This window comes from Monocercomonoides exilis, assembly GCF_001643675.1.
Source record: "Monocercomonoides exilis strain PA203 chromosome Unknown scaffold2-2631571, whole genome shotgun sequence".
Lineage (NCBI taxonomy): Eukaryota > Preaxostyla > Oxymonadida > Polymastigidae > Monocercomonoides > Monocercomonoides exilis.
In genome coordinates, this window is record NW_027150547.1 from 2,375,001 (window position 1) to 2,397,333 (window position 22,333).

Below are 22,333 nucleotides of genomic sequence, written 5' to 3' on the forward strand. Positions count from 1 at the left end.
GGCTGGTTGGTTGGAGGTTGCTGCAGTTGAAACGAAGAGGAATAAGAGGAATAAGAGGAATTAGAATTAGAATTAGAAGAGGAGGAAGAGGAGGAAGAGGAAGAAGAAGAAGAGGAATTGGAGGAAGGAAAAGGAGAAGATTCGAGTGTCTGGCCAACCGGGTCTAAAAAGGGTGTTAAGCTGTAGTTGCGCATGCTGAAGCGCTGGTAAAAAAGCGGGTCAGAAGCGACAAACGAGCTGGGTGATGAAGACTGCAGCGAAGGGAGATAAGGCGAAGAGAGCGGGAGAGAGGCAAAGGGATTGGGAGAGGCGAGGCGGGAGTCGCCAGGGGTGATGGTGGAGAGGAAAAGAGGCTTGGAAGAGTCCTTTGGGAGGAAAGGGGGCTGTGATGAAGGAGAGGAGACTTCTGAGAGAGGAGGAGGTGAGTGACACAGCTGTTCGTGGGAATGGGCTGCCAATGAAGAAGTAGAAGAAGAAGAAGTAGAAGAAGAAGAGGAGGAGAATGAAGAAGAGGAAGGAGTGTTTTGACTTGGCAGGGAAAGAGAAGACGGATCAGGAGGCAGTGTTGAATGATCAGTGCCTGCTGAATATTCAATGGATGACTCTTTTGTCTGTGCAACAAAAGAAGAAGCAGAAGAAGAGGGAGAAGGTATTTGTGATGATAGCATTTGCTTAGAGATGAAAGAAGAGGGAGGAATTTGCTGAGGTTTGTGTGTTGTGTTTGGCTTGAGTTTTGGAGAGTCAGCAAGAGGAGCAAAGACAAGTGGCTGCGCAACAGATTGGGAGGAGTCCTGTTGATATGCAGAAGAAGAAGAAGAAGAAGAGGAAGAGGAGGAAGAAGAAGAAAGAAGAGAAGAGGGTGTGTTTATGCTTCCCTTTGAAGGAGAGATAGAAGAGTGTTTGTTGAGATGAGGGAGCTGAGGTGTGGAAGGGATGGGTGATGTGCCAAGAATGAGGGAGGAAAGAGAAAAAGGAAAAGAAATAGAAGAAGAGGAAAAAGCAGAAGAAGATGATAATGAAGAGAAGGAAGAAGAGGCAGAAGAAGGAGTATTAGACAAAGAGCCAGGTTTATTGAAATAAGATGATTGAGACAAAGAAGAAGGCTGAAAGGGGTGTTTGGGGACATCTGGCACAGAAACAGCAGACGAAGAGACAAGTTTTGAAGAAGGGCGAGAAGAAAAAGCAGAAAATGGTTTGGAATTTTCAGAATGAACAGAGTAATCAGGATGAAGAGAATGAGCATAGGCAGAAGGAAGAAAGCTGTGTGGTGTTTGAGAGGCAGACAAGAAAGAAGAAGAAAAGCTGTTGTTCTGAATGGGACGGGGGAGTGTGTGTGGAAGAGTCACAGACTGCGACTGATGGGCAGAGGATGATTTGAGGGAAGGAGGGGCAGGGGGAGGAGGAGGAAGAGAAGAAGAAGAAGAGGATGAGGATGAGGAGGAGAAGGAAGAAGAGGAGAGAGAAAGAGAAGAGAAAGGAGGTGGGGGAGGAGGAGGAAGAGGAGGCAATGGAGGGAGAGGGGGTGGTGGAGGCAATGAGAAAGATGGAGTTAGCTCTTCCTTTTGATGAAAGGGAGATGCGATTGCAGAAGGAGGGAGGCCATTTTGAGGGTGGAGGAGAAGATCATAAAAATGGGGAACACGTTTGGGGGCTGGCTTGTTGCTTGGTTGTTTTGTGAAGAGAGGAGCAAAAGAAGAAGAAGAAGAAAGGGAGGAGGAGGATGATGAAGCAGATGAAGAAGCAGAAGAAGAAGAAGAAGAAGATGAAGACTGATAGAAAGCAGGATCAGTATTAACAGAAGGATGAATGGAGATGTTGTCATCAGTCGCATTCTGTTGCAATACAACTTGTGGCAGAAGAGGCAGTTGTGAGTCATTCTGAACAAACATTCGCTGTTTGTTTGTTGAAAGAGGAAGATTGCTGAATGAATGAGGAGGAGGAGGAGGAGGAGGGAGTTGAGGAAGCGGAGGTGGTGGAGGTGGTGGAGGGGGAGGCTGAGAAGGAGAATAAGACGATTTGCTGATTGTGCCATCTGATTGAAGGTGTGGATGATCTAAATGAGGAGAGACGAGAGGAGAGAGAGCTGCTCCTGTGGTGTTCTCCATTGGATGATCCAGAATCTGACACAAATGATATGACATGTTCTCAGAGGGACTCAGACGTTGCTGAATGAAAAAGATGTTAAAAATAAAAACAACATAATCATGATATAGAAAATGATAATAAGTGTGATTAACTTCAAAAGTCAATGACAAATCTTCAACAAACCTTCAGACATCCGATGAATGCCATCGATTGGCACAAAGACGAAGCAGACACAAACAAAACTCTTCCGATTGCTGTTGTTATCAGCACATGTGGCAACGATGTGTGAGTTGAATTCTCTGAAACAGACACAAACATATCACAATATTCAAATCAAATAATAACAACAACAATAATAAAATATCAACTTTGTAGAATAACACTATTTCTTTAAAATGGAATACCTTCTTTTTCCTTCAAAGAAATCTCTTCTTTCTCGCAGAACGACAAAGAGACCACTTCGCTCATTGAGGCAAATGGGTATATCATTCGCACTCTGTTCAGCGTCTCCAATGGATCCACTCTGACTCCCTGGTCTTTTGTGGCTGAGAGAGTGTTGTTGAAGGCAACTAATGTGAGTGACGAGTCAAACAGCCAAACACTCCCATCACCTGCACCTACAACCAACAGCTGCTTGAAGGAGGAGAGGCAGGTCAAGGGGCTTGTCAGCAGTCTGATGGGGGGTATCAGGGATGTTGGTAAGAATGATTGGAGAAAAAAAAGGAGAGAGAGAAGAGAGAAGAGAGAAGAGAAAAATCAGAAAGCAAAAGTTAATTTTTGCCAAAAAGCGGAAACGGAAACAGAAGTCCAACCATTTTGACAGGTTGTATAAGAATAAAGAGATTAAATCATTAAAAATAAATGAGGTTTGCAAACTGAATCACTCCAGACAGAACTCTTTCAGGAAGATACTGGCTTGAGGCTGAACATTCAATGGCATATTTTGTGACAGTGTGTAAAATCATTCATGAGCAAGTGCAAAGACAAACAGTGAGATTCATTAATAAATGATATTATAAATAAAAGAATTCAATAAATAAATAAATATTTTTGAATACATCGAGATTTTTTCGAGTCGGATGAAGGGACCAAAGAACGGCTTGACTGCGACCCAGCAACTCTGTCCCACACAACCACAGCGCCTGAGGTAGTTCCTGTGTACACCTTCGACGACCCCATCAGAAAAGTGGTGACTGTAAATGCTCCGACGTCGATGGCTGCGTTTGAGCCCTCCTTTTTGGCTGAATGCTCCTTCGCAGCAGACAATGACTCTTCATCAGACGGAGTGAAGGACAAGTTCTCGGTGGAAGGTGAGTACATAACTAACTGAATTAAATTATACAAATAAATAAATAAATAAATAATCAATTAATTAAGCGTGAATGTTATTGAAACAGTACATCCAAAATGTCATAAAAGAATAAATTGAGGCATACACTTCTTCCACGAATATCCCAAAACATAACGCCCATCGAACTTGTGGTGACAAATTCTGAAGTGTCTGATGGATTAGAAGCTATTGCGTGTTGCTCTTCAATATCATTACATAACTTTGTTGTTGATATGAATGCGGCTTTTCCGTTGCTCGTCCAACTCCATGCAATAAACTCTTGCATTTTCACCATTTTCACTTGGTCTTCTGTATCACCTCCTATAATAAGATTTCTCACTTTTCCATTTGCTTCTTGAAATGAAAAAGTCTCTTTGGCAGATGATGTTGGACGATGAACTTTTGTCGTAATTTCAAAATCACAAGGAACAGATATAATAATAACGGTTTGTGCTCCACGATTGACAGTCATATCATAAACACCGAGCTCAAATGGAACATCAAAATGCTTTATGGGGACATTCTTCTTTGCGTCCCACACAATGACACTTGCGTCTGGTCCTCTATCGGCTGTAAAAATAAAACGTTTATCCATTGAAACAACAACTGAACTGATTGGATTAACCTACAACGAAAAACGAATAAATAATTGATTGAAGTTTGAATTTTTTAATATAGAACGGCAAACATGTCCTTGAATATGAGATACTGAATTATCAGCTAAATTCCACGAAGCAACAGATTCTCCATTAGAAACTACTATAGCCTGTAATAATATAAATATAGCATAAATGAAACTTCGTAATGTTAAAAATTGAATATGTTAACCGGTTTATTTTGTGTAAACAGGAAATGAGTTCCATTTCTGAGAACTTTGTCTGAGTCAATATAAAATGACAAATCCTGCAAGAATTGAAAAAGCAATTGCAAAAATTTATAAGTCTTTTATCGATTGAGAACAAACATCAGGGTCTATGGTCATATACTCAAAAAGAGTATTTAAAAGAAAGATGAATAATCGTTTTGATCACAATTAAATTATGAAAGTTTATTATATCTCTTTGATCATAATAATTATTGACAAGTGTTGTTTGTTCGTGCGTATTCAGTGGTTAATTCATAGTATAGAAAATCCCCAAAAAACATATGTCACAATTCAGTGCGGCTGTTTGGAATAACATTTTTTTCAATCTATATGTGATGTTTTTTTCAAAATTTCCATTAATTTTTGACAACTTTTCATTTCTCTCAATACGAAATTAAAAGACCGAAACAATACACGAGCCTCGACGTGGTTTGTTTTTTATGCGTTTTATTTTGTCATTTAATTTTTTTTTTGCTTTTATTGCGATGAATAAAGCAGATCCACTTTATCAGCAACCTCTTCCTTTTTCTTTTGACGAGAACCAAACAGTTACTGCTGCTGTCATATTGAGATATCCGCATACATCATCAGACTTATTGTACCATGTTTCTGTTTGTGGCTCATGGGATGGATGGTCAAGACGTATTCCTCTTATTTTGAACATCAAGCAGCATGAGTGGCAGCTAATAATAAAGACGGATGAAAAAGATCGCATGACATTTAATCCACTTGCACCATTTGGAATCGAAATGCATGCACTCGTGACAGAGCAATCTTTTAGTTGCAAGTTTATTTTGAATGATACAGATTGGAGAGTATGTAGTAAGTATCCAACTGTTAGCGATTATAGCGGAAACATAAACAATTACGTGACATTTTCCAGAAATATGGCATTTTCTATTATTCATGAATCAGAATTTCGAGTTGTTTCGCAATTAGATTCAACACCTTCACCATCATTATCTCTTGGAAGATTATTATGCGCGAGGCCAACTTCAGTTCCAGCATCTCCAACATCTCCAGGTAATGCAGAATGTCATTCTCCATTAAATCAGTCATTTCACTTAACTCCTCCATTTTCTCCTGCGCTAAAGCGAGCTTCTTCACGTGCTTCAGAAGGAGTAATCCCACCTCCATTTATCGAAAAAAGCGGAATGAAAGAAGGTTTAAAGCCACTTGAAAAAGCTACCGCAAGCGAATGTTCCCTTGCAGATAATAATATTGAGCAAAACGATAGGAAACAAGAAGTGGAAGAAAGAATAATACACAGAGAAGAAATGGAAGAAAAAGAAGCAGAATCACCAAAAGATGAAGAAGAAGAGGAAGAACAAAAGAAATTCAATGCTAAAGAGATCGAAAAAACAGACGAATCACACGTTAAAAGTGAACTAACGGAAAAAGATGAAGAAAATACTAATAATCAACTTCAGACTGAAAACAATTCTATAGAAAGGAATGAAATGGATGCCAATGATCCAACTCAAAATAAAGATAAATGTAGTCACATTAGGATCGACAATAACCAATCTGAAGATCTGAAAGACAGGGATTTTGATGAAGAGAAAAGAGATGAAAATGATGAGGCCAAAGAAATTAAAGAAGAAAAAGAAGAATCTATTCAAAATTCGAATAACGAAGATAATCAAGAAAAATTGGGCACAGCAACACGAATGGAACAAGTCGATGCAGAACCATTTGCAGAAAAGTCAAGCGACAGTACTTCGATTTCTCGTGTGGCTGCAAGCACTGAAAATACTCAAAAAGTTAATGTTGAGGAAGAAGCCGAAGAGTATTCACAGAAGGACAAAGATTCTCAAGAAGAACTGAAAACATACAACAAAGGAGAACTGATGGAGAAAAAACCAGAAATCGAAAATGCTAAAAACCAAGACATTGAAGTGATGCATGACCAATCAAAGTTTGAACAAGACGAGCCAAACAAAGAAACTGCAAAAGAATCAGAAATACAATCTTTTCCAACAGCATCAGAGAAACAGATTTCATCTGCCTCGGCAGATGCAATATCGATATTAGCAGTCACTTCGGAGAATGCAGATACCACAGTCAAAAACTCTGATTCTTCTTCATCAACTACAGATGCCAGCTTTGCTCCTGAAAATGGAACTCAAAACAACAAATTAATTGAGCAAGCCTCTGATGCAATTGAAAATTCTGAACAAAAGCAGGATGATTCATTGGATGGTGCATGTTCTAATAAGAGTTCAGAGCCATCATTTCAGTCATCTTCGAGCTCATTTATTGAGCAATCAAACAAAAGTGAAGATTTATCAATTTCAGCTTCACAAAACGCGAATTCTGACGCTCAAACAGATAACAATACTTCTTCAGATTCAAAAAAGGATGCTATTGAATTAACGACTTATTCGCAGATCGAGAGTGGAGTTTTAACAAATACGTCTGATCCTTGCTGTGGTGCAACACATGCAAATTCTGCAGAATCAGTTTCATCAAATGATGATGGTGAAAAAATAAGTCAAACATCACAAAATCAACCAGACACATCTTTGCCATCAGCTGATACTTCTGATGAGTCTGTGCCATCGCCACATAAAGATAAAACAGAGATGAGAACACCTGAAAGAGCGCAAACAACAGAAGAACAAAGCTCCCCGTCTCATCTTCAAGTTTCTCCGCTGACTCAATTTTTGCTCAGTTCTGCAGGACAGTTGAGTGAAGAAGAGAAGCCTAAACGGTCAAAGCGACAAACGATCTCTCTTCCATTCAGCAGAACGCTGCTGATACCAGTTGATTATGGCACACCAGCAAATCCTGCACAAGATGAGCAAATGGACGATTCTAAACTAGAAATCCCTTCAGCGAGTACAAATGAACCTGAAGCAACGCAAGAAATGCAACAGGAAAAGACTTTAGAAACGGAAAATCACATTCAGCTGCAAGAGTCGAAAGAAGATAACACTGAAGAAGTGATAGAAGATGTGGAAGCCGATCGAGTGGAAGAGTTAGATGCTTGCCAAACGCCTCCTCTGGCTGAAGAAGAGAAAAAAGAAGAACCAGAAGAACACGAACTTCGCTTCGATACATTTCACCCTGATAATGAAAACAAAGAGCAATTACATTCAACCACTGGAAGAGAATCGCCATCTCCGACTCTGCGCTCAAAACGTAACATATCGCCAACCAGAACACCTCCTCGCTCACCTCCGCCGATACAAAGCGTGAGCAGTTCGACAACTTCAGCACGTTCTGTGCTAACACCAGAGTATATTCCGAGATTGGCGAATAAAAGATTTGTGGTGGGTCATCACTCTTATCGCTTGGAGGTTCTTGACGGAGAGGAGGAAAAGAATGAGGCCGAGACTTCGGACATTTCAGAGCATAATTCCGTGACCAGCGGAAATACTAATATTGAAGAACATTCGTTCAGTACTTCAAATACTGCAAATGGGCATTTCCATACACCCGTTCTGAAGGGCAGACCGAAGAAGAAGGAAGCAACCCCTGACATTTTCTTCCGTTTCCCTGCATCTGAAGCTGAAGCCAGAATTAAGAAAATGAAAAATATAAACACTAAGAAAAAGGTTGAAGATATGACGACTGCCGAACTGAAAAGTCTTCTTTCTGTGGCAAAGCGTGTGACAGGAATTAATTCGATACACAACACTCCTCAAGCAAAGCGAGACAACACAGATTCACTTCAGTTATCCTCACAGAACAGGGTGTCGCTCTCTCGTTCGTCGTCAATCAGTTCGCCTGCTCGCTGTGTGACGCCTCCACATTTGCAGCAGCCATTGGGCTTGCCAATGTCACCTCGCCTGAGGCTCAGGCTGGAGCCTCAGCAATCTCCAAGACGCTCTCATGGGTCATCAGACAAAACAGGCAACTTGGCAGCAGGAAGGAGGACAAGAGAATACAACGATCATGCGAAGCAGATGCTAAACGAACAGTGGGACGATGTTGGTTCTGATATCATTTGTGAGAACGATCCAGAGGGATGCTCGGGAAAAGAGAGATTGGGCGGAGAAGCTGAAGGAAAACCCGATGAAAAAGAGTTGGAAACGATGGACATGATGAGAGATCGGAGGTCATTTATGGTTTATGGTGGGCGAGATTCTGTGACAGCATCAGAAAAGCAGCGCAGAGATCAAGAATCCCTTCTAAGAAGGCAGGAGAGCGAAAAGAAGCTGAAGATGGAGCAATATCTCAAGGCAAAGAAGTTAAAGGAAGCGATTATTCAGAAAATAGAAAGAGAAAGAAGCTCTGGAAAAGGAAGGAGATCGCCATCATCTCCAAGGAGAAGGCCTGAATCGCTAAGTCGCTCATGTCTGCCAACCAAGTCAGACAATCTCATTCGCTCTTCTCCTCAAATGATGACTTCGCGCTCCATTCAACCTGATCCCTCCACAACAGCACTATTTCTTTCTCCTTCTTCTTCATCATCATCGTTTTCTTCTTCTTCTTCTTCTTCTTCTTCATCCTCCTCCTCCTTTTTCCCTTCTTCTTCTTCATCTTCTTCTTTGTCTCCTGCAGGTGCATTTGTTGTTCAGTCAGGAGGTGCTGTCTCTCCTCCTCGAGCTGGCAGTCCGGTGCATTTTGCAGCTGATTCGTCTCCGACACGATATTCGCTTGCGATTGAAGGTAAAAGTTCAGAGGAAGAAAAATGGAACATGCGAGCGGATGCTCTGAGGCTGCAGCTGGATTCGATGCAGCGTGCAAAAGTGAACAAAGAGTCTGTCGTGTGGAAGCGCGTAGACAGAGAATGGAAGACTGCGAAGCGAATGGCGGAGTTTGCAGCGGAGCAGCATCAGGAAAAGCAGATGCGGAGGAAAGGCAGCGTGTCACCATCGAGGCTGAATGTGGAGCGTGTGGCTGTGTCGAAAATAGAAGAAATTCCGAAGCTTTCTCCGTTGATTGCCAGGAATACGGACCTTACAGCGAATGCCGTTCAGAATCCAGCATCACTCCACATCACACATTCTGTTTCTTCTCATACATCTTCTTCTTCTTCGTTATCCACTCCTTCACGATCTGGAAGCGTTCCATCGTACCAGGAAAATTGCGGAACTGCAGACCGGGGAAGAGGATTGAGCCGTGGAAAGCAAACGCCTTCTTCATCCAATCTGACTCGCACGAACAGTTCAAAAAGACTGGCAGGATCTGCTCGCTCAGCCAATAACCCCGTTCAAACACCTCCTCTCCATAGAACTGCGAAAAACACACAAGTTTCTTCGTTTTATTGAAAATGTTAAAGAAAAATTATGTAAAAATAAGTGTTTTGCTTTGTTACATATTCTTTCTTCAAACTACATTTGTTGAAAACAAACTTTGTTTCCGAAGGAGTTGACTTAACTAATAATTAACAATAAAATATGTTAGACTTTTGTTTAAAATGTTTTTGTAAACTTCCACTTTTCCCAGTTCTTGCTCTTTAAATATCTGGGCTTTTGATTTTTGTTATCAATTCACTGTAGGAATTTTTGTTTTCTCGTTATTGTGATAGCTGTCCAATTAAATACACATCATTCATTCTCTTTCTTCTCAGACTTTTTAATCACCTCGCATTAAAAAAAACTACTCATTCACAAAAGTGAAGTTAGAACCAATTTTATAAGCTATTTTCAAAAGAAAAAAAAAAGAAATAAAAAAGAAAAAAACAAGTTTGTAATTCATAAAAATAGCAAGCATTTCCGCCTTTAAATGATAAAATATCAGAACAAAATAAAATACGAAGATTCTTAAAAACGAAATATTTTCCCGTAAAAGTTACTTTTCATTTACCTTTTCTCTTTCCTTTTCTTTTCATCGCAACAGAATCATCCCAATGTTTTGCTTCGAATAAATGCCAATTATCTCCAGGCTGTTTGAATTTCATGTGGAAGTTTCTTACTAATTGGCTTATCGAGACGTTCCCACGATTTAAATTTAATGGAGTTTCGCTGCACATAAAGTGTGATCTTGAAAATTTGATAAAAGCGAGCAGATAAAAGAGGATAGACATCAGTTGTGGTGTCATTGGAAATTCAAAATAAATGTTTATGAATCGAAAATATGTTTAAAAATAAAAAGTTTCAAACAGCAATTTTCAATTTGTTGGGGAGATTAACAACATAAACTGGTTGCTGGACACCGTCAATAAACAAATGGGCAGTTCTTTTTTTGGATTTGAGATCGACCTCAAGCATCACCTCTTGCCCGTCTCTCACTTGCTGATTTCCTTGTGTCCTTTGCTGGCGAATGTCACATGACGTGCTGCAAACAATTGGAAGAGTTATTTTTTAAGTTTCAGAAATTTAAATGATCAAATAAATAAAGAAAGAAAGAATAAGAGAAAGCAAAATGAAAGTTAGAAAATTGTATTGTTGAACATAAATTGGAAAAGAATGCATACTGAGCCAAGAAGAAGCCAAAGCTTGGGTTGTCTGTTTTGCGCACAAGTTAAAAGCATTACATATTTGATTTAGAAAAATATTCGTATCAAATCAAATATTTGTTGAAATGAATGTCAATTGGTATAATTTTGATTCATGAAATTTCAAATATAGCAAAGTGATCAAACTAGCATCGTTTCCAATAGCAACATTAGCAGGTATAGGTCCATCTGCTGCAATGCAACCAAGGTCTTAAATGAGAACACGAATCAAAACCGAAAAAAGAATATTTGGAAACAATCAAAAATAGTCATTGCGATTACATCAAAATACAAACGGCTGTAATTTCCGTTCTGCAGCTGAACAACTTGGCATTTCCTATTTTTAAAATAGAAGTTGAAAATAGTTTGGAAGAATTTTTTAAAAAAATTTTTTTATCATAAATTTTGTTCAATTCAAAGTGAAAACTCTCTTCAATTACAAACCATAATATGATGGACTGTTGGATTGCAATTATAACACATTAGTTAATAGAAATATAGAAATTATAGATTCATTTTGCATGAAAGCGTTTTAACAAACAAATAAACCCACAAACGTTCTTTATTTCCTTGTCAAACACAACAGTAGCTAGTGAATTGTTCCCAACGTGAATGATTGTATCGCCTTCAACCGTAATGTGTGCGATGTTTGATGATCTCCACTTGAACCGTTTCAACGATTTAATTACCGCTAATGATAAATGAAATCATGGACATATCAAAAAACATTAAACAAACAAAGAGATAATCAGAAATTAAACATTTATCAATAATAATCGAGAATATTTTGTCGCTTTTATAATTCGCTTTTTATCATTCACCCTTCAACAAGCATACTTCTTGGATTCGATCCCAAAAGCTCTTCTCTCTTGTGGACCAGCTCGATCTGCTCGCTCAGAAGAAATGCTTCTCTTTTCATCTTCAAATAGCTCTCTTCTTGCATCGCGACAATTTCAGCACTTGCCATCAGGCGGCTCTTTTGACTAACAGACTCCTTTTTGGATTTTGAATCTTCTTCTTCCTTTTCCTTTTCCTTTTCTTTTTCTTTTTCTTTTTCTTTATTTTCATCATCATCATCATTGTCATCATCATCTTCTTCTTCCACTTCATCAAACTCAGATTCTTGAATCTCCTTTAGCAAATCCAACAGCTCCTCCTCTCTTTCAAAAATTGTTCCTTCCTTTGCCATGCTTCGTAAGATGCGCATTGATTCTGCTTTATCTTCATAAAATGCTACCCATGATAATCCTATTATTTGAATCCCTTCTTCATATGGATCCAAGCGCTTGCCAAGGGCAAAGCTTGATGATGGCAATGAAGAAGACGACGAAGATGAACACGAAGATGATGACGAAGTTGAAGATGAATAACCAGAAAATGGATTCAGTGAAAGAGGGGGATCTGGTGAAATAGATGACGCAGATGTTTCTTCAAAAGGAATTTGAGTCATATTCTCATTGTGAAAGATCTTCGGCTTATGTTCTTCTGAAGGTTGCTTCTTTTGCAATGATTTCATAATTTTTGTTATATAATCGCTTTGTCCAACGATGTCTCTAACATCCTTTCGCCATTTTACCATATCTATTGTGAGTTCTGTTCCACATTTTTTTGCGAGTTCGTCTTTACTCTTATAATTGATTTAAAAAATTGCATAAAAAGCAGTGTTGAATATATTGAAAGCAAACTGAAGTTAACTTCAAAATATCAGCTGCAACTTTCGTCAAACATTCTCTTGATTTCACTCCATCAGAGCAGCAATCATTAATTGAAACAAGCTCAATTAATTTCATAGCAAGAAGGGAAATTTCAGAGTCTGATGTCTCCTTCATTATTTGATAGACAGAATGAAGCACTTTTGTTTTGATAAGCAGGTTGTAATTATCGCGAACTATTTAAAATTATTCAAAAATATTTATTGAAAATGAAAAAAATACTTTCCACTACAAACATCTCACCTGATCCGCGATGAGTTCTTGCAAAATAGCTTCGTGCTTCGATGGGTCATTGTCAAGATCATCTTTCATGATAATCATTTCATCTTCCTAAATTTTAATAAAAATGGATAAAAATGAAAGGCATCATGATATAATTGAAGGCAATTTCTTCATCTAATGTTATAAATGTTTCAAAACTGTTAAAGCTTCGGTAAACCCCATTTGTTGCAATATTTATTATTCAACAAATATGTTAATTTGCAATGGGAAATGTTGATCAAAGACTTGTTTTGCCAAAAACGCTTTCCGCAATACAACTTTTAATTTTTTCTTAAAAAAATATCGTCCAACAAAGTGTGTGATGTGAATGTGATGATAGGTCTTATTCAATTCAATCGTTATTTTTCAACTAAATTTTTTTCGAATTAATCTTCTCCAAAATTAATTTTGTTTCAAATAAAACAAAGATAAACTTCGATCATGAAAATGAATGAAAAAGCTCTGACATCTTTGTTCTTTTCAATAATTTGGCTTTGAAAAGAAATTTCAAGCTCAATGGAGTTTAGTTGGGAACATTGGATTTTTTTAAAGAATACTTTGAAAAGTGATCTGAACCTTATTACTAATATTAACTTATTCTTGCAAGGTTTAGAAGAGCTTTAACGAAGTTCTGAAGAATTTATTTGAATTTCGTCATTGAATTTATGTATGTTTTTTTTGTTATGCTATATATTTTTCAATTTTTTCTTCTCTTTGTAAATTTTTAAAATCAAAAAATTTGTTCTCTAATTTGCAGACAGTTTTTGAAAATTGTTTTTGAAAATTTTGCTTGAAAGATCAGAAAAAAAGAAACAAACACTTTACGAGAATGGCTCAACATAACAAGAAAAAGTCATCTCGAGACGAGATTGATCCATTGAATCTTTTTGTGAAATTTCTTCCTCCTGATCTTTTTGACAACGAGCTAAATTCACTTTTTAAACCTTTTGGAAATATTGTATCGTCTAAGGTGATGATGGATGATAAAACTGGAGAAAGTCTTGGATTTGGATTTGTTCGTTTTTCTGCAATGGATGAAGCATTGAAGGCTATAAAAGCAATGAATGGCGCAATCGTTCGTGGAAGAGCATTATTGGTGAAATATTCAAATATGCCTAGAGAAGAAAGCACCGCTGAAAGAAACACCAATCTTTATGTGAAGCCTTTGTTGCCAAACACAACTGAAGCGCAACTTATCGAACTGTTTTCTCCTTTTGGTACAATTGAAGCTGCGAAGGTCATGATCGACAGGCAAACTCAGACAGCGAGACAAGTTGGATTTGTTCGATTTTCGGAACAAAGAGGAGCTGATGGTGCAATTCAAGGATTGCATGGAAAACAGCTTCATCCTGCATATCCACCATTAATTGTGAAGTATGCAGAAACAGACGACATGCGAGAAGAAAGGAAGAAAAAGAGAGAATCTAAACATGCGGCACAACTTAATTCTATTCACAAAGAAAACGAAACATTGCAGCAAATTCAGAAATCACGTCAAAGCCTTTCGTTCAATGCAGGAATCGGATCGTTCCGAGGCTCTGTAGCATCCGCATCAACATCGGTGTCTCCTTCTCCGTTTATTTCACCGATTGCGTCTGCTGTTGCTTCAATTTCGACACAGCCGTCTGCCCGCCCTCCTCTTTTAATGCCAAACAGCACAACTGCTCCACAGCCATTGAAGCAGGCTTCCAAACAGCCATCTGCTCATTCACAGGAACAGACGTCGCCTCAAAAACAGCCGCAACTTGTACAGCCTCTTCCATTGCCTCCGCTTCTGAGCACTCAAACTGCACTTTCAACCACATCGTCGCCGTCTTCTTCTTCACCTGCTTTTCCTCATCCTCCGATGTTTGCATATGGCCATTCTCGGCCTGTGCCTTCTTATCCTCAGATATCAAATGCAGCATCGCAGCAGCCGCAAAGAACAGTTCTCCAGCTGCCCACTCCTTCCAAGCCGCCTCTCCTCTCAAGACAGGCACCTCCGATACTCGCAAAACCTGCCACGAAAAACACAACTCCGCAAAATTCGGTTGGGCAAAGTGATGTTCATTCAGCACAACACACACAGACAACCCCACAAGCAGCACAGCAGCCACAGCAAGTTCTTTCTCTGTCGCCAAAGTTGCAGACTGCTCCTCAGCCTCGGTTTCATCAGCCGATTTCTTCAGCAGGATCAGCAGAACTGCCCATCAGCCAACCTCTTCTGCCTCATCCTAAGCCTGTTCTGCCCCAACCAGCGCAGCATAACCTTCAGAGCATGCCATTGAACACTCTTCCTTCTGATGTCCCGTTGTATCCTGAAACCTTTCCTGTGCCCAGCCAGCTGCATTCTGCCCCTTTCCCTCCATCTCCTGCTGCCTCAGGTCAGATTTTCTCTTCTCCCTTCTCTTCCACCACAGGCGCCGCATACCCTCCAGCACAATTATCCTTCAGCACACAGCCATTTGCATCGCCTTCTTCTGCCGTCGGCTCTCCCACTCAGTCCTCTGCCTCGCCACCGCTTGTGCTCATTCCACAGTTCCAGCAGCAGCTTCCGTTGGCAGCTGTGTCTCCGTCGTCTGCCAATCCATTCACTTCTCCTCTGCCAGCACTCTCTCTGATGAGCACATCGCCTCCGCTCAGCCCACAAACAAGACCATCTTTCGGTACACTTACTGCTACTCCTGCTGTCGATGCTGCCTCCTCCTCCTCCTCCTCCTCCTCCTCCTCCTCCTCCTCCTCCTCCTCCTCCTCCTCCTCCTCCTCCTCCTCCTCCTCCTCCTCCTCATCATCATCATCATCATCATCATCATCTTCTTCTTCTTCTTCTTCTTCTTCTTCTTCTTTTTCTTTTTCTTCTTCAGCAACAGCATCAGCGTTACCTGCATCGGCTGTGCCATATTCATATCCTGTTCCTACCTCATCGCATTCTCTTGCTCCGCACATCGACTCCTATCAGCCAGCACCTGATGCTTCTGCCCAGCCGGCGCCAGCTGTCACTACAGTGAAAGCAACAGCTGTTATCTTCCACCAATACAAAGGGAGTGGCACATCCCTCTCGCCTGCTGCCACAAACATGGCATCTGCTTCTCCCTCGGCTGCATCCACATCGCAGGAGATATCTCCTCTCCACCTCTCTCTCTCCAGCCCTGCCTCGCCGTCGCTCTCTGCCCCGCTTTCAGTCGAGACGCAGTCTTTCATTCCTACCCGTGTCATTCAGCAGACGCACGACAAGACAGACACCAGAGACAGAACAGCTGCTTCTCAGATGCAGCAGACGCCGCTGTCCAAATCGAGCAACAGTTCTCAAATGTCTCAGATGTCCCAGCCATCTCCTCTGTCATCACGCCATTCTCCAAATGTCTCGTCCACCTCCCACTCACTCACCCACCCACATACAAGCAACAACTCAAATGGAGACAACCAACTTCTTCTTTCTGCACAGAATGTTGTCGTAGCGCCTCAGCCAGCCAGCAGCCGGGTGCCTCTTGTGGCGTCGCTGGCATCGCTGCAGCTGACTGAAAAAGACGAGTCAGAAAGCGAAGACGATCCGCTCGATGATGAAAGCAGTGACGACGACGATGACGACGAAGAGGCGCAGCTGAGGACAGATCTAACGTCGATGAGCGCAACATTCACACCGACGATGTATCTCTCACAGACAGACACATTCACCCAGCGCCATCCATACACACAGACATCACATTCAATAGACACCTCTTCGTCCTCTTCTACCATCACCAGCATATCCATCACATCAACTAGCACTCCCACTGCCTCTTCCTCTTCTTCTGCTTCTTCTTCTTCTTCTTCAGCGTCTGCATCTGCATCAGCCTCCTCTCTGACTGAGATATCCTCATTGCTCGACCGATCTCTCTCGCGCCGCATGACTCGTTCTCCTTCTCCTCATCACAGCCACACTCTCTCTTCTCCCTCACTCAGCCCTTCTCCTTCTTCTCCTTCATTTCACGGCTCCCTCAGCAATATTCCACACACGCTGCCTCTCATCTCTCCCTCACACTCTCCTGCCCCTCTTTCCACCTTCTCTCTTTCTCCGCCTCCAATCAGCCCAACTTCAGTCACATCGCCAACTTACCAGGCAACCGACTCCCTTTTCCAGACAGACACGCTGATACCCTCTCAAAAGCTAGTCAACCTCGGCACATTCCACTCGCACGACGACACTTTCTCAGAGCTCACTCTGTCTCCTCGTCCACTTGTTAGCATATCTCCCTCTGCCTCGTCTGTTCTGAGTGACGCAGCCACATTTCAGTCGAGCGACAACACAGCCAACAGACTGTCTGTCTCATCGTTGTCTGTCTCTCATCAAAGACAGAACTCTTATCCAACATCTGTCCATGCGATGCACTTGAACTCGCATTCGTCGACAACCACACGCCTTCCGAGAACAGCTTTGTCAACTTCTCATTCGTCTTCGTTGGATGAGTTCCAGGAGCATTCACTTATGTCCTCCATCCCATCGGCATTTGAGCAAGTGTCTGCTTTTGAAGGAGACACTCACGAATTAATTGGGTCAAATCAGTCTATTTCTGCAGGAGATGTTTCAGAATTAGTGCCAGAATCTGATTCTTGTGCACACAATTCTAATGCTTCTTCCTCTTCCTCCTCTTCTTCTGCATCAGATGAATCTATCGATGCTGTTTCTTCGTCATTGCTATCTCTTTCTTTGACGCAAAGCACCCCCAAAAGGAAGCACCCTGCACACAAGCACAATCTTCAGTGATTGCCTCTCTGTATTTGATTGCGTGCCACATGTCCCTTGCAGCATTTCTATGTTTGTTATTTCGATTTTGAGTAATGACAATAGGATTGAATACATGCACTTTGAAATTGGCATTGTCGTTTTTATAATTCCATTTGTATTTCAATGCAATCTCATAAGTTGCATCTGCAACTGTAGGCACTCTTCTTTGTTATTTGTTTGTTTGTTTGTTTGTTTTTGTAGATTGGTTTTTTTATATGAACTACGTTTCGCTTGTTGTATTTTGTCACTATTTAATGTTTCAGTTAAAGATTTTTTCGAATTTAAGTTTCATTTTTTTTATTATTTTCATTTTTTAATTGCAAATTTCGTTATCATTATCTTTTGTTATCTTTTGATTACATATATAAATTTTTTGACATGCTTCTTTCTTTTTCAACTTTGTATGCTCCTTTTTAAAACTCTTTATTTTTTAAAAAAATATTAAATACAAATACTTATTATTCATTAATAACATCATGTTTATCTGCCCTATTCCTCAAAAAACGAGGAGACCGAATAATTAAAGTGGAGTGTCTTGTGCGGCTTCGTTGGCGTTGATGCCTCCAAATTGCTGTTCTTCGAAGGAGTTGACTGAGCCGTCTGAGAGAAAGAGAAGTGACCACTGCGACGAGGAGTGGATGGAGAATAGCCAAAAAGCGGTGAGCGCCCAAGAACAGAAGGGGAAAGCGGTTCAGCTGTCTTCTCGATTGGGGCAGAGCTGTTGGCAGAGGCAGACTTGAGAGAAAAGGGCTTGGCAGACGAGGCAGCTGAGCGTGTCTGGAGAAGACGGGAGTCTTTTGAAGGGGTGAGAGAGAGATGGGCAATGGAGCATTTCTTCTGCAGGTTGGATGAGAGAGGAGTCGATGGAGACAAAGAGAAGAAGGGCGAAAAGGAGAACATGCTGGACAGCGGCTGAGGGGAATGCAGGCCAAAAAATGGATTTCCAGGTGACAATGAGAGCGGGAATGGCTGAGTTGCGAAAGGTTCTGGTGATTTCTGTGAGGAAGAAGGCGTTTGAAGGATTGGTGGATATAAAATTGCAGATGCAGATGCAGATGAAGATGAAGAAGATGTTGAAGAAGAAGTAGAATCGGAAAAGGAATTTTTGGTTGTGTTTGGCGGGGTCGAAACAGCAGTCTCAACTTCTCCAGTCATTTGAGAAGGCAAAGAAGAAGACGAAGGATTGTCTGTTGAATCAACACTTTGAGAAGCAAAAGAAGACTCGGTTGTGTTCTGAATGTCTCCTATGCCAGCAGCAGAAGAAGAAGCAGTCGTGTTATTCAAATAGAACTCAGGGAATGCTGAGTCCAATATGCGCTGTCTGAGATCCCTTGGAGGAGGGTTGATAGAAAGCGAAGGGTGCAGCCAGAAGGGAAGGCCGTCGATAAGAACAGGGTCTGCTGAGCGTGCTGCAGTTGCCTCGAAGGAAAACGCAGTGCATGCAGCAGCAAGAGAAGGGTGGGCGGGGAAAGGGAAAGAAGAAGGGAGTGGATGAGACAGAATCGGCAGCGGATGTGGGGGCTCAAGATCAGACTGGCTGAGCTCGTCGAGAATGAGCTTGTATTCTTTGTCTTGGCTGTCGTCGCCCAGCTGCCGCGGCATCGCTTCTTCGATTGGCAGCGGAGACAGCTGAATATCTGAACCGAAAGCACTTTCGATCGAGTTCGATGAAAGCGCTTTTTTCTCTGTTTCTGCCTCTGGAATGCTCAGTTCTTCTTCATTTTGAAGGGGAAATTGAGGGAAAATAGCATCGTTGTTTGTATCTGACTGTGATATGCGAGGCAGCTTATCCAGACACCATTTCTGGAAGATGTCGAGGGAGTGGAAGTGGAAGAGGAGGGCAGCGTTGATGTCTGTGCGGGCGACGACGTGGATGGCAGCAGGGTGGAGAAGAGGGAGGAAGAAGGGCAGAATGGACAGTGGAGGCGGTAGACTGAACTGCTCCAGCGGAGGCAGTGTCAGAGGAAGAAGGCTGATGGCAGGGCGAGGGAGAGAAGGGATGTGCGGGTGGGGTGGGAGAGGGAGGCATGGGGGTAAGCAGAAAGGGATGGCGCTGCCTGGGAAGGACGCAGGAAACGGCAGAAGAGCAGAGCTGGAAGGAGAATAGGCGTTTTGCGAGTATTGAAGAAGGCTGCGACGTGCACTGTCAAGCGATGTGTTGTAATCTGTTTGTGTTGGAGAAGGGAAACTGTGAGTGCTGAAGTGATTTGACGTGAGTGAAGCGAATGAAGAAGGCGCCAAACATGGGAAGGCGGAAAGGCTCATCGTTGGCGCAGAAAAAGAAGAAGTTGAAGGTTGAGATGTGTGTGGAACTTGTGCTGGTGATGAAGTCGTCGCTGGATGAGAGGGAGAAGAAGAAGTTGATTGTGAAGTATTTTCAGATGAGGAAAGAGGCAGACGAGTGAGATTGAATGATCCATCTTCAGAAGGAGAGGATAAAGATGAATTTGAGCTTAAGTTTTGTTGAGATAGAGAAGAAGGTAAAAGAGGATCTGATGGAAGCTTTGAAGGGAGTGGAGAATGGAAAGTGGTTGGAGAAGAAGAAGAATCTGAAGAAGTTGAAGAACTTGAAGAACTTGAAGATGAATTTGAAGAAGGCGAAGGAAAAGGGAATCCGGCAGATGAGGTTGATTGGCGTGGAGGAGGAAATGACATTGTGATTGAAGGAAATCCGAGTGCCTGAGGATTCTTCATTTTAAAGGCAGACTGACTTAATACGCTTTTGAGGGTCGGAATAATCCGGCAGAAGCTGTCAAGTTCTGATCGATGTGAAGCCAGAATCGAAAGAGAAATGTTTGTATAGTTAGTTCCATCAGTGCTTCGGCGAGTTGATTGCAGTTTCCGCTTAATGTATTTGTATCGTATAATAGATTCAAGCTTCGCCTCTCGAATCATTTGCTGTTTAATTTCTTCTAGAAGCATATTTCGAGAATCTTCCATCTCTTTTCTTTTCTGACGGCAAGAAAAAACGGCTTGAATAAAACTGTGTGGCTGCTCTAGAACAAACGACTGAAGATAATTCCATTTAAGTTTTGATTTCTTTTGTAGTGTATTACTGACAATTTCTTTCACCAACCCAAGACCAGAAAAAATTGCATAAACAGAACTAACTCGTCTTCGATCCAGTCCAAATCTACATGTTATATCTTCTCGAGAAAATTTCCCACTTTGTGTCGCATGTGCAAATGTAACGCATGCATTCTTTAGAACTTTTCTATTCTTTCCTCGTTTTTCTTTAATATCACTTTTATCCTTTTCCTTAATGAAAAATTGCGAAGTTAATGACTGGTATAAATCATCTTTCTTCAGTTCAATTTCTGGTAAATTTTCGCTGAGTGGTGAAGGACTCTTTACAGTTTTTTGTTCTTGTGGACCATTGGTTGGGCCAAATGCATTTTCATCAAATGAAGAATCTTTGGTTGAAATCGAAGATATTTTGGATGATGATCCAAGGAGCTTAACATTTATCACATTTTTGCCGGACATCTTCCAAGAAAAAAATGATGTGTAAAATTAAAATGCACTGTAATTCAATCATTCGTAAAAAATGGATTTCATAAATGCTCTTTAAATAATATGAAGAAAAATCTTTTAAATCTTTTAAAATCTTTCTGCGTTTATCGCTCAATCATGTCTAAAAATAAAACTTTCAATTTCCAAAAATTAATAAAAAATAAAACAATTTCGGATTTTTGATCAAATAAGTAATTTGTCTTCTAATTTTGGATGCATGGGTTTTTAATAGAAAATATTTTATACCTTTTGAAATAGCTATTATTGTTGAATGATCAATATAACAAACAAACGAGGTAAGAGGGTACATAGCGACCGGTACAAAAATAGTCTTAAAGAAGAATTTTTGACCTTTTAAAACCTAATTTACGGATTTAAAAATTCGCAAATAGGAGAAATATTCGTTAAAAAAACGAAAAATTTTCCGCATTTCAAAAGCAATTTTTATCAAAAATTAATGATCATACCACTAAGATAAAAAAGAGAGAATATTTCTTTTTGGTTTTCATTTAGAAAAAGATGGTTTGTCCCTTGTCTATGTGTTTATTAGGGTTATGTTTAACGAAAAGTTTTCATTTAATCAACTGATAAGAGTTTTTTGTTTATAGCGAGGAAGTTTTCGAAATAAAAATTAAAATTGGATTTTTTAATATTGATTTTCTCAGCTTTGAATTAATGTTATACGAAAATTACTTTCAAAAAATCATAATTGCATTAATTGATAAATGTTTAAATAAAAAAAAACATGTAAATAGATTTTTTTTACCGGGCATTATCTGCCCACTTGCCACAAACGAATTTTCTTTTGTTGATTTGCTCATTTTTGTGTTTTTGGTTGAAATAAACAAAAGATCTTTTTCAAGATTGTATAAATTAAACATATCACAAAGGAAGAATGATGTATTGCAATTTTTCAAAAAGAAAGAATAAAAACAAAAGAAAAAATAAATAAAGAATAATTTCACTTCTTCACAAAAAAACACTTCAAATAACGTGCTCGTTGAAACATGAGCATGTTTTCAATTACAAAATGGCTTATCCCTTTTTTTAATCTAACTTTCTTTCGAGTTTTGATCAAAATTTCAATATCAATGGGAGTTTCGGAAAAAATGAATTTCATTTTCTAAGTCATCGCGTGCTGTATTGTTTTTATCGTAGTAGTTCATTTTTTGAAAATCCCATTGAGATTGTAAATTTGATCAAAACTCGAACGAAAGTCTGATTTTAAAAAGGATCAGCCAAATTATATTCTACAATGATTGACTGTCTTTTATGTCGCTGAATATTTTAAAAAATAATAGAAATGATACTCTTACAAATATTTTTTTCAGTTTTGATATATTGTTTCATCACATTGGATGCAGTTTCAAACAATTATTTTTAGTTTACATGAAAAATGATGATATGCAATTTCAAATCCCGTTAAACTTGAAGT

At 40.2% G+C, this 22,333-nt stretch overlaps 5 protein-coding genes across 5 annotated transcripts in view; 2 read left to right on the top strand and 3 right to left on the bottom strand.

Moving 5' to 3' along the window:
• The window catches only part of MONOS_962 (uncharacterized protein), a gene marked incomplete at its 5' end in the record, with an annotated part of 6,611 nt that extends 2,214 nt beyond the window's left edge, over positions 1-4,397 (bottom strand). Inside the window, 9 exons of the mRNA XM_067880136.1 lie at positions 1-2,165; positions 2,269-2,384; positions 2,490-2,758; positions 2,962-3,007; positions 3,144-3,411; positions 3,522-4,040; positions 4,104-4,181; positions 4,244-4,318; positions 4,380-4,397. The exon at positions 1-2,165 is cut by the window's left edge and continues 2,214 nt beyond it. Of these exons, the coding sequence (XP_067736026.1) occupies positions 1-2,165; positions 2,269-2,384; positions 2,490-2,758; positions 2,962-3,007; positions 3,144-3,411; positions 3,522-4,040; positions 4,104-4,181; positions 4,244-4,318; positions 4,380-4,397 (3,554 nt within the window). The remainder of the gene's footprint in view (positions 2,166-2,268; positions 2,385-2,489; positions 2,759-2,961; positions 3,008-3,143; positions 3,412-3,521; positions 4,041-4,103; positions 4,182-4,243; positions 4,319-4,379) is intronic.
• Positions 4,398-4,475: 78 nt separating this feature from the next.
• MONOS_963 (uncharacterized protein) lies at positions 4,476-9,851 on the top strand. The gene is made up of 3 exons (XM_067880146.1): positions 4,476-4,582; positions 4,682-4,709; positions 4,779-9,851. The coding sequence occupies exons 1-3, from the start codon at positions 4,562-4,564 to the stop codon at positions 9,497-9,499; spliced, it is 4,770 nt and encodes a 1,589-aa protein (XP_067736027.1). The 5' UTR covers positions 4,476-4,561; the 3' UTR covers positions 9,500-9,851.
• Positions 9,852-9,860: 9 nt separating this feature from the next.
• Positions 9,861-12,824, bottom strand: MONOS_964 (uncharacterized protein; the record flags this gene model as incomplete). The annotated part of the gene is made up of 11 exons (XM_067880157.1): positions 9,861-10,213; positions 10,334-10,508; positions 10,648-10,678; positions 10,816-10,878; positions 10,965-11,005; positions 11,113-11,126; positions 11,226-11,359; positions 11,506-12,295; positions 12,354-12,556; positions 12,617-12,710; positions 12,801-12,824. The coding sequence occupies 11 exons, from the start codon at positions 12,822-12,824 to the stop codon at positions 10,106-10,108; spliced, it is 1,677 nt and encodes a 558-aa protein (XP_067736028.1). The 3' UTR covers positions 9,861-10,105.
• Positions 12,825-13,470: 646 nt separating this feature from the next.
• Positions 13,471-17,850, top strand: MONOS_965 (putative RNA recognition motif-containing protein RRM; the record flags this gene model as incomplete). The annotated part of the gene is made up of 1 exon (XM_067880168.1): positions 13,471-17,850. One exon carries the CDS (start codon positions 13,471-13,473, stop codon positions 17,362-17,364), a length of 3,894 nt encoding a protein of 1,297 aa, XP_067736029.1. The 3' UTR covers positions 17,365-17,850.
• Positions 17,851-17,874: 24 nt separating this feature from the next.
• Positions 17,875-20,871, bottom strand: MONOS_966 (uncharacterized protein; the record flags this gene model as incomplete). The annotated part of the gene is made up of 1 exon (XM_067880179.1): positions 17,875-20,871. The coding sequence occupies one exon, from the start codon at positions 20,869-20,871 to the stop codon at positions 17,875-17,877; it is 2,997 nt and encodes a 998-aa protein (XP_067736030.1).
• Positions 20,872-22,333: the final 1,462 nt, after the last annotated feature.

What these genes read in the sequence shown, in the direction of transcription:
- MONOS_963 (XM_067880146.1), top strand. Translation starts at nt 4,562, where the DNA reads ATGTCACAATTCAGTGCGGCT. An exon ending in TGTCACAATTCAGTGCGGCT is followed by an intron (nt 4,583 to 4,681) that starts GTTTGGAATAAC and finishes CGAAATTAAAAG; the next exon opens with ACCGAAACAATACACGAGCC. An exon ending in AATACACGAGCCTCGACGTG is followed by an intron (nt 4,710 to 4,778) that starts GTTTGTTTTTTA and finishes TGAATAAAGCAG; the next exon opens with ATCCACTTTATCAGCAACCT.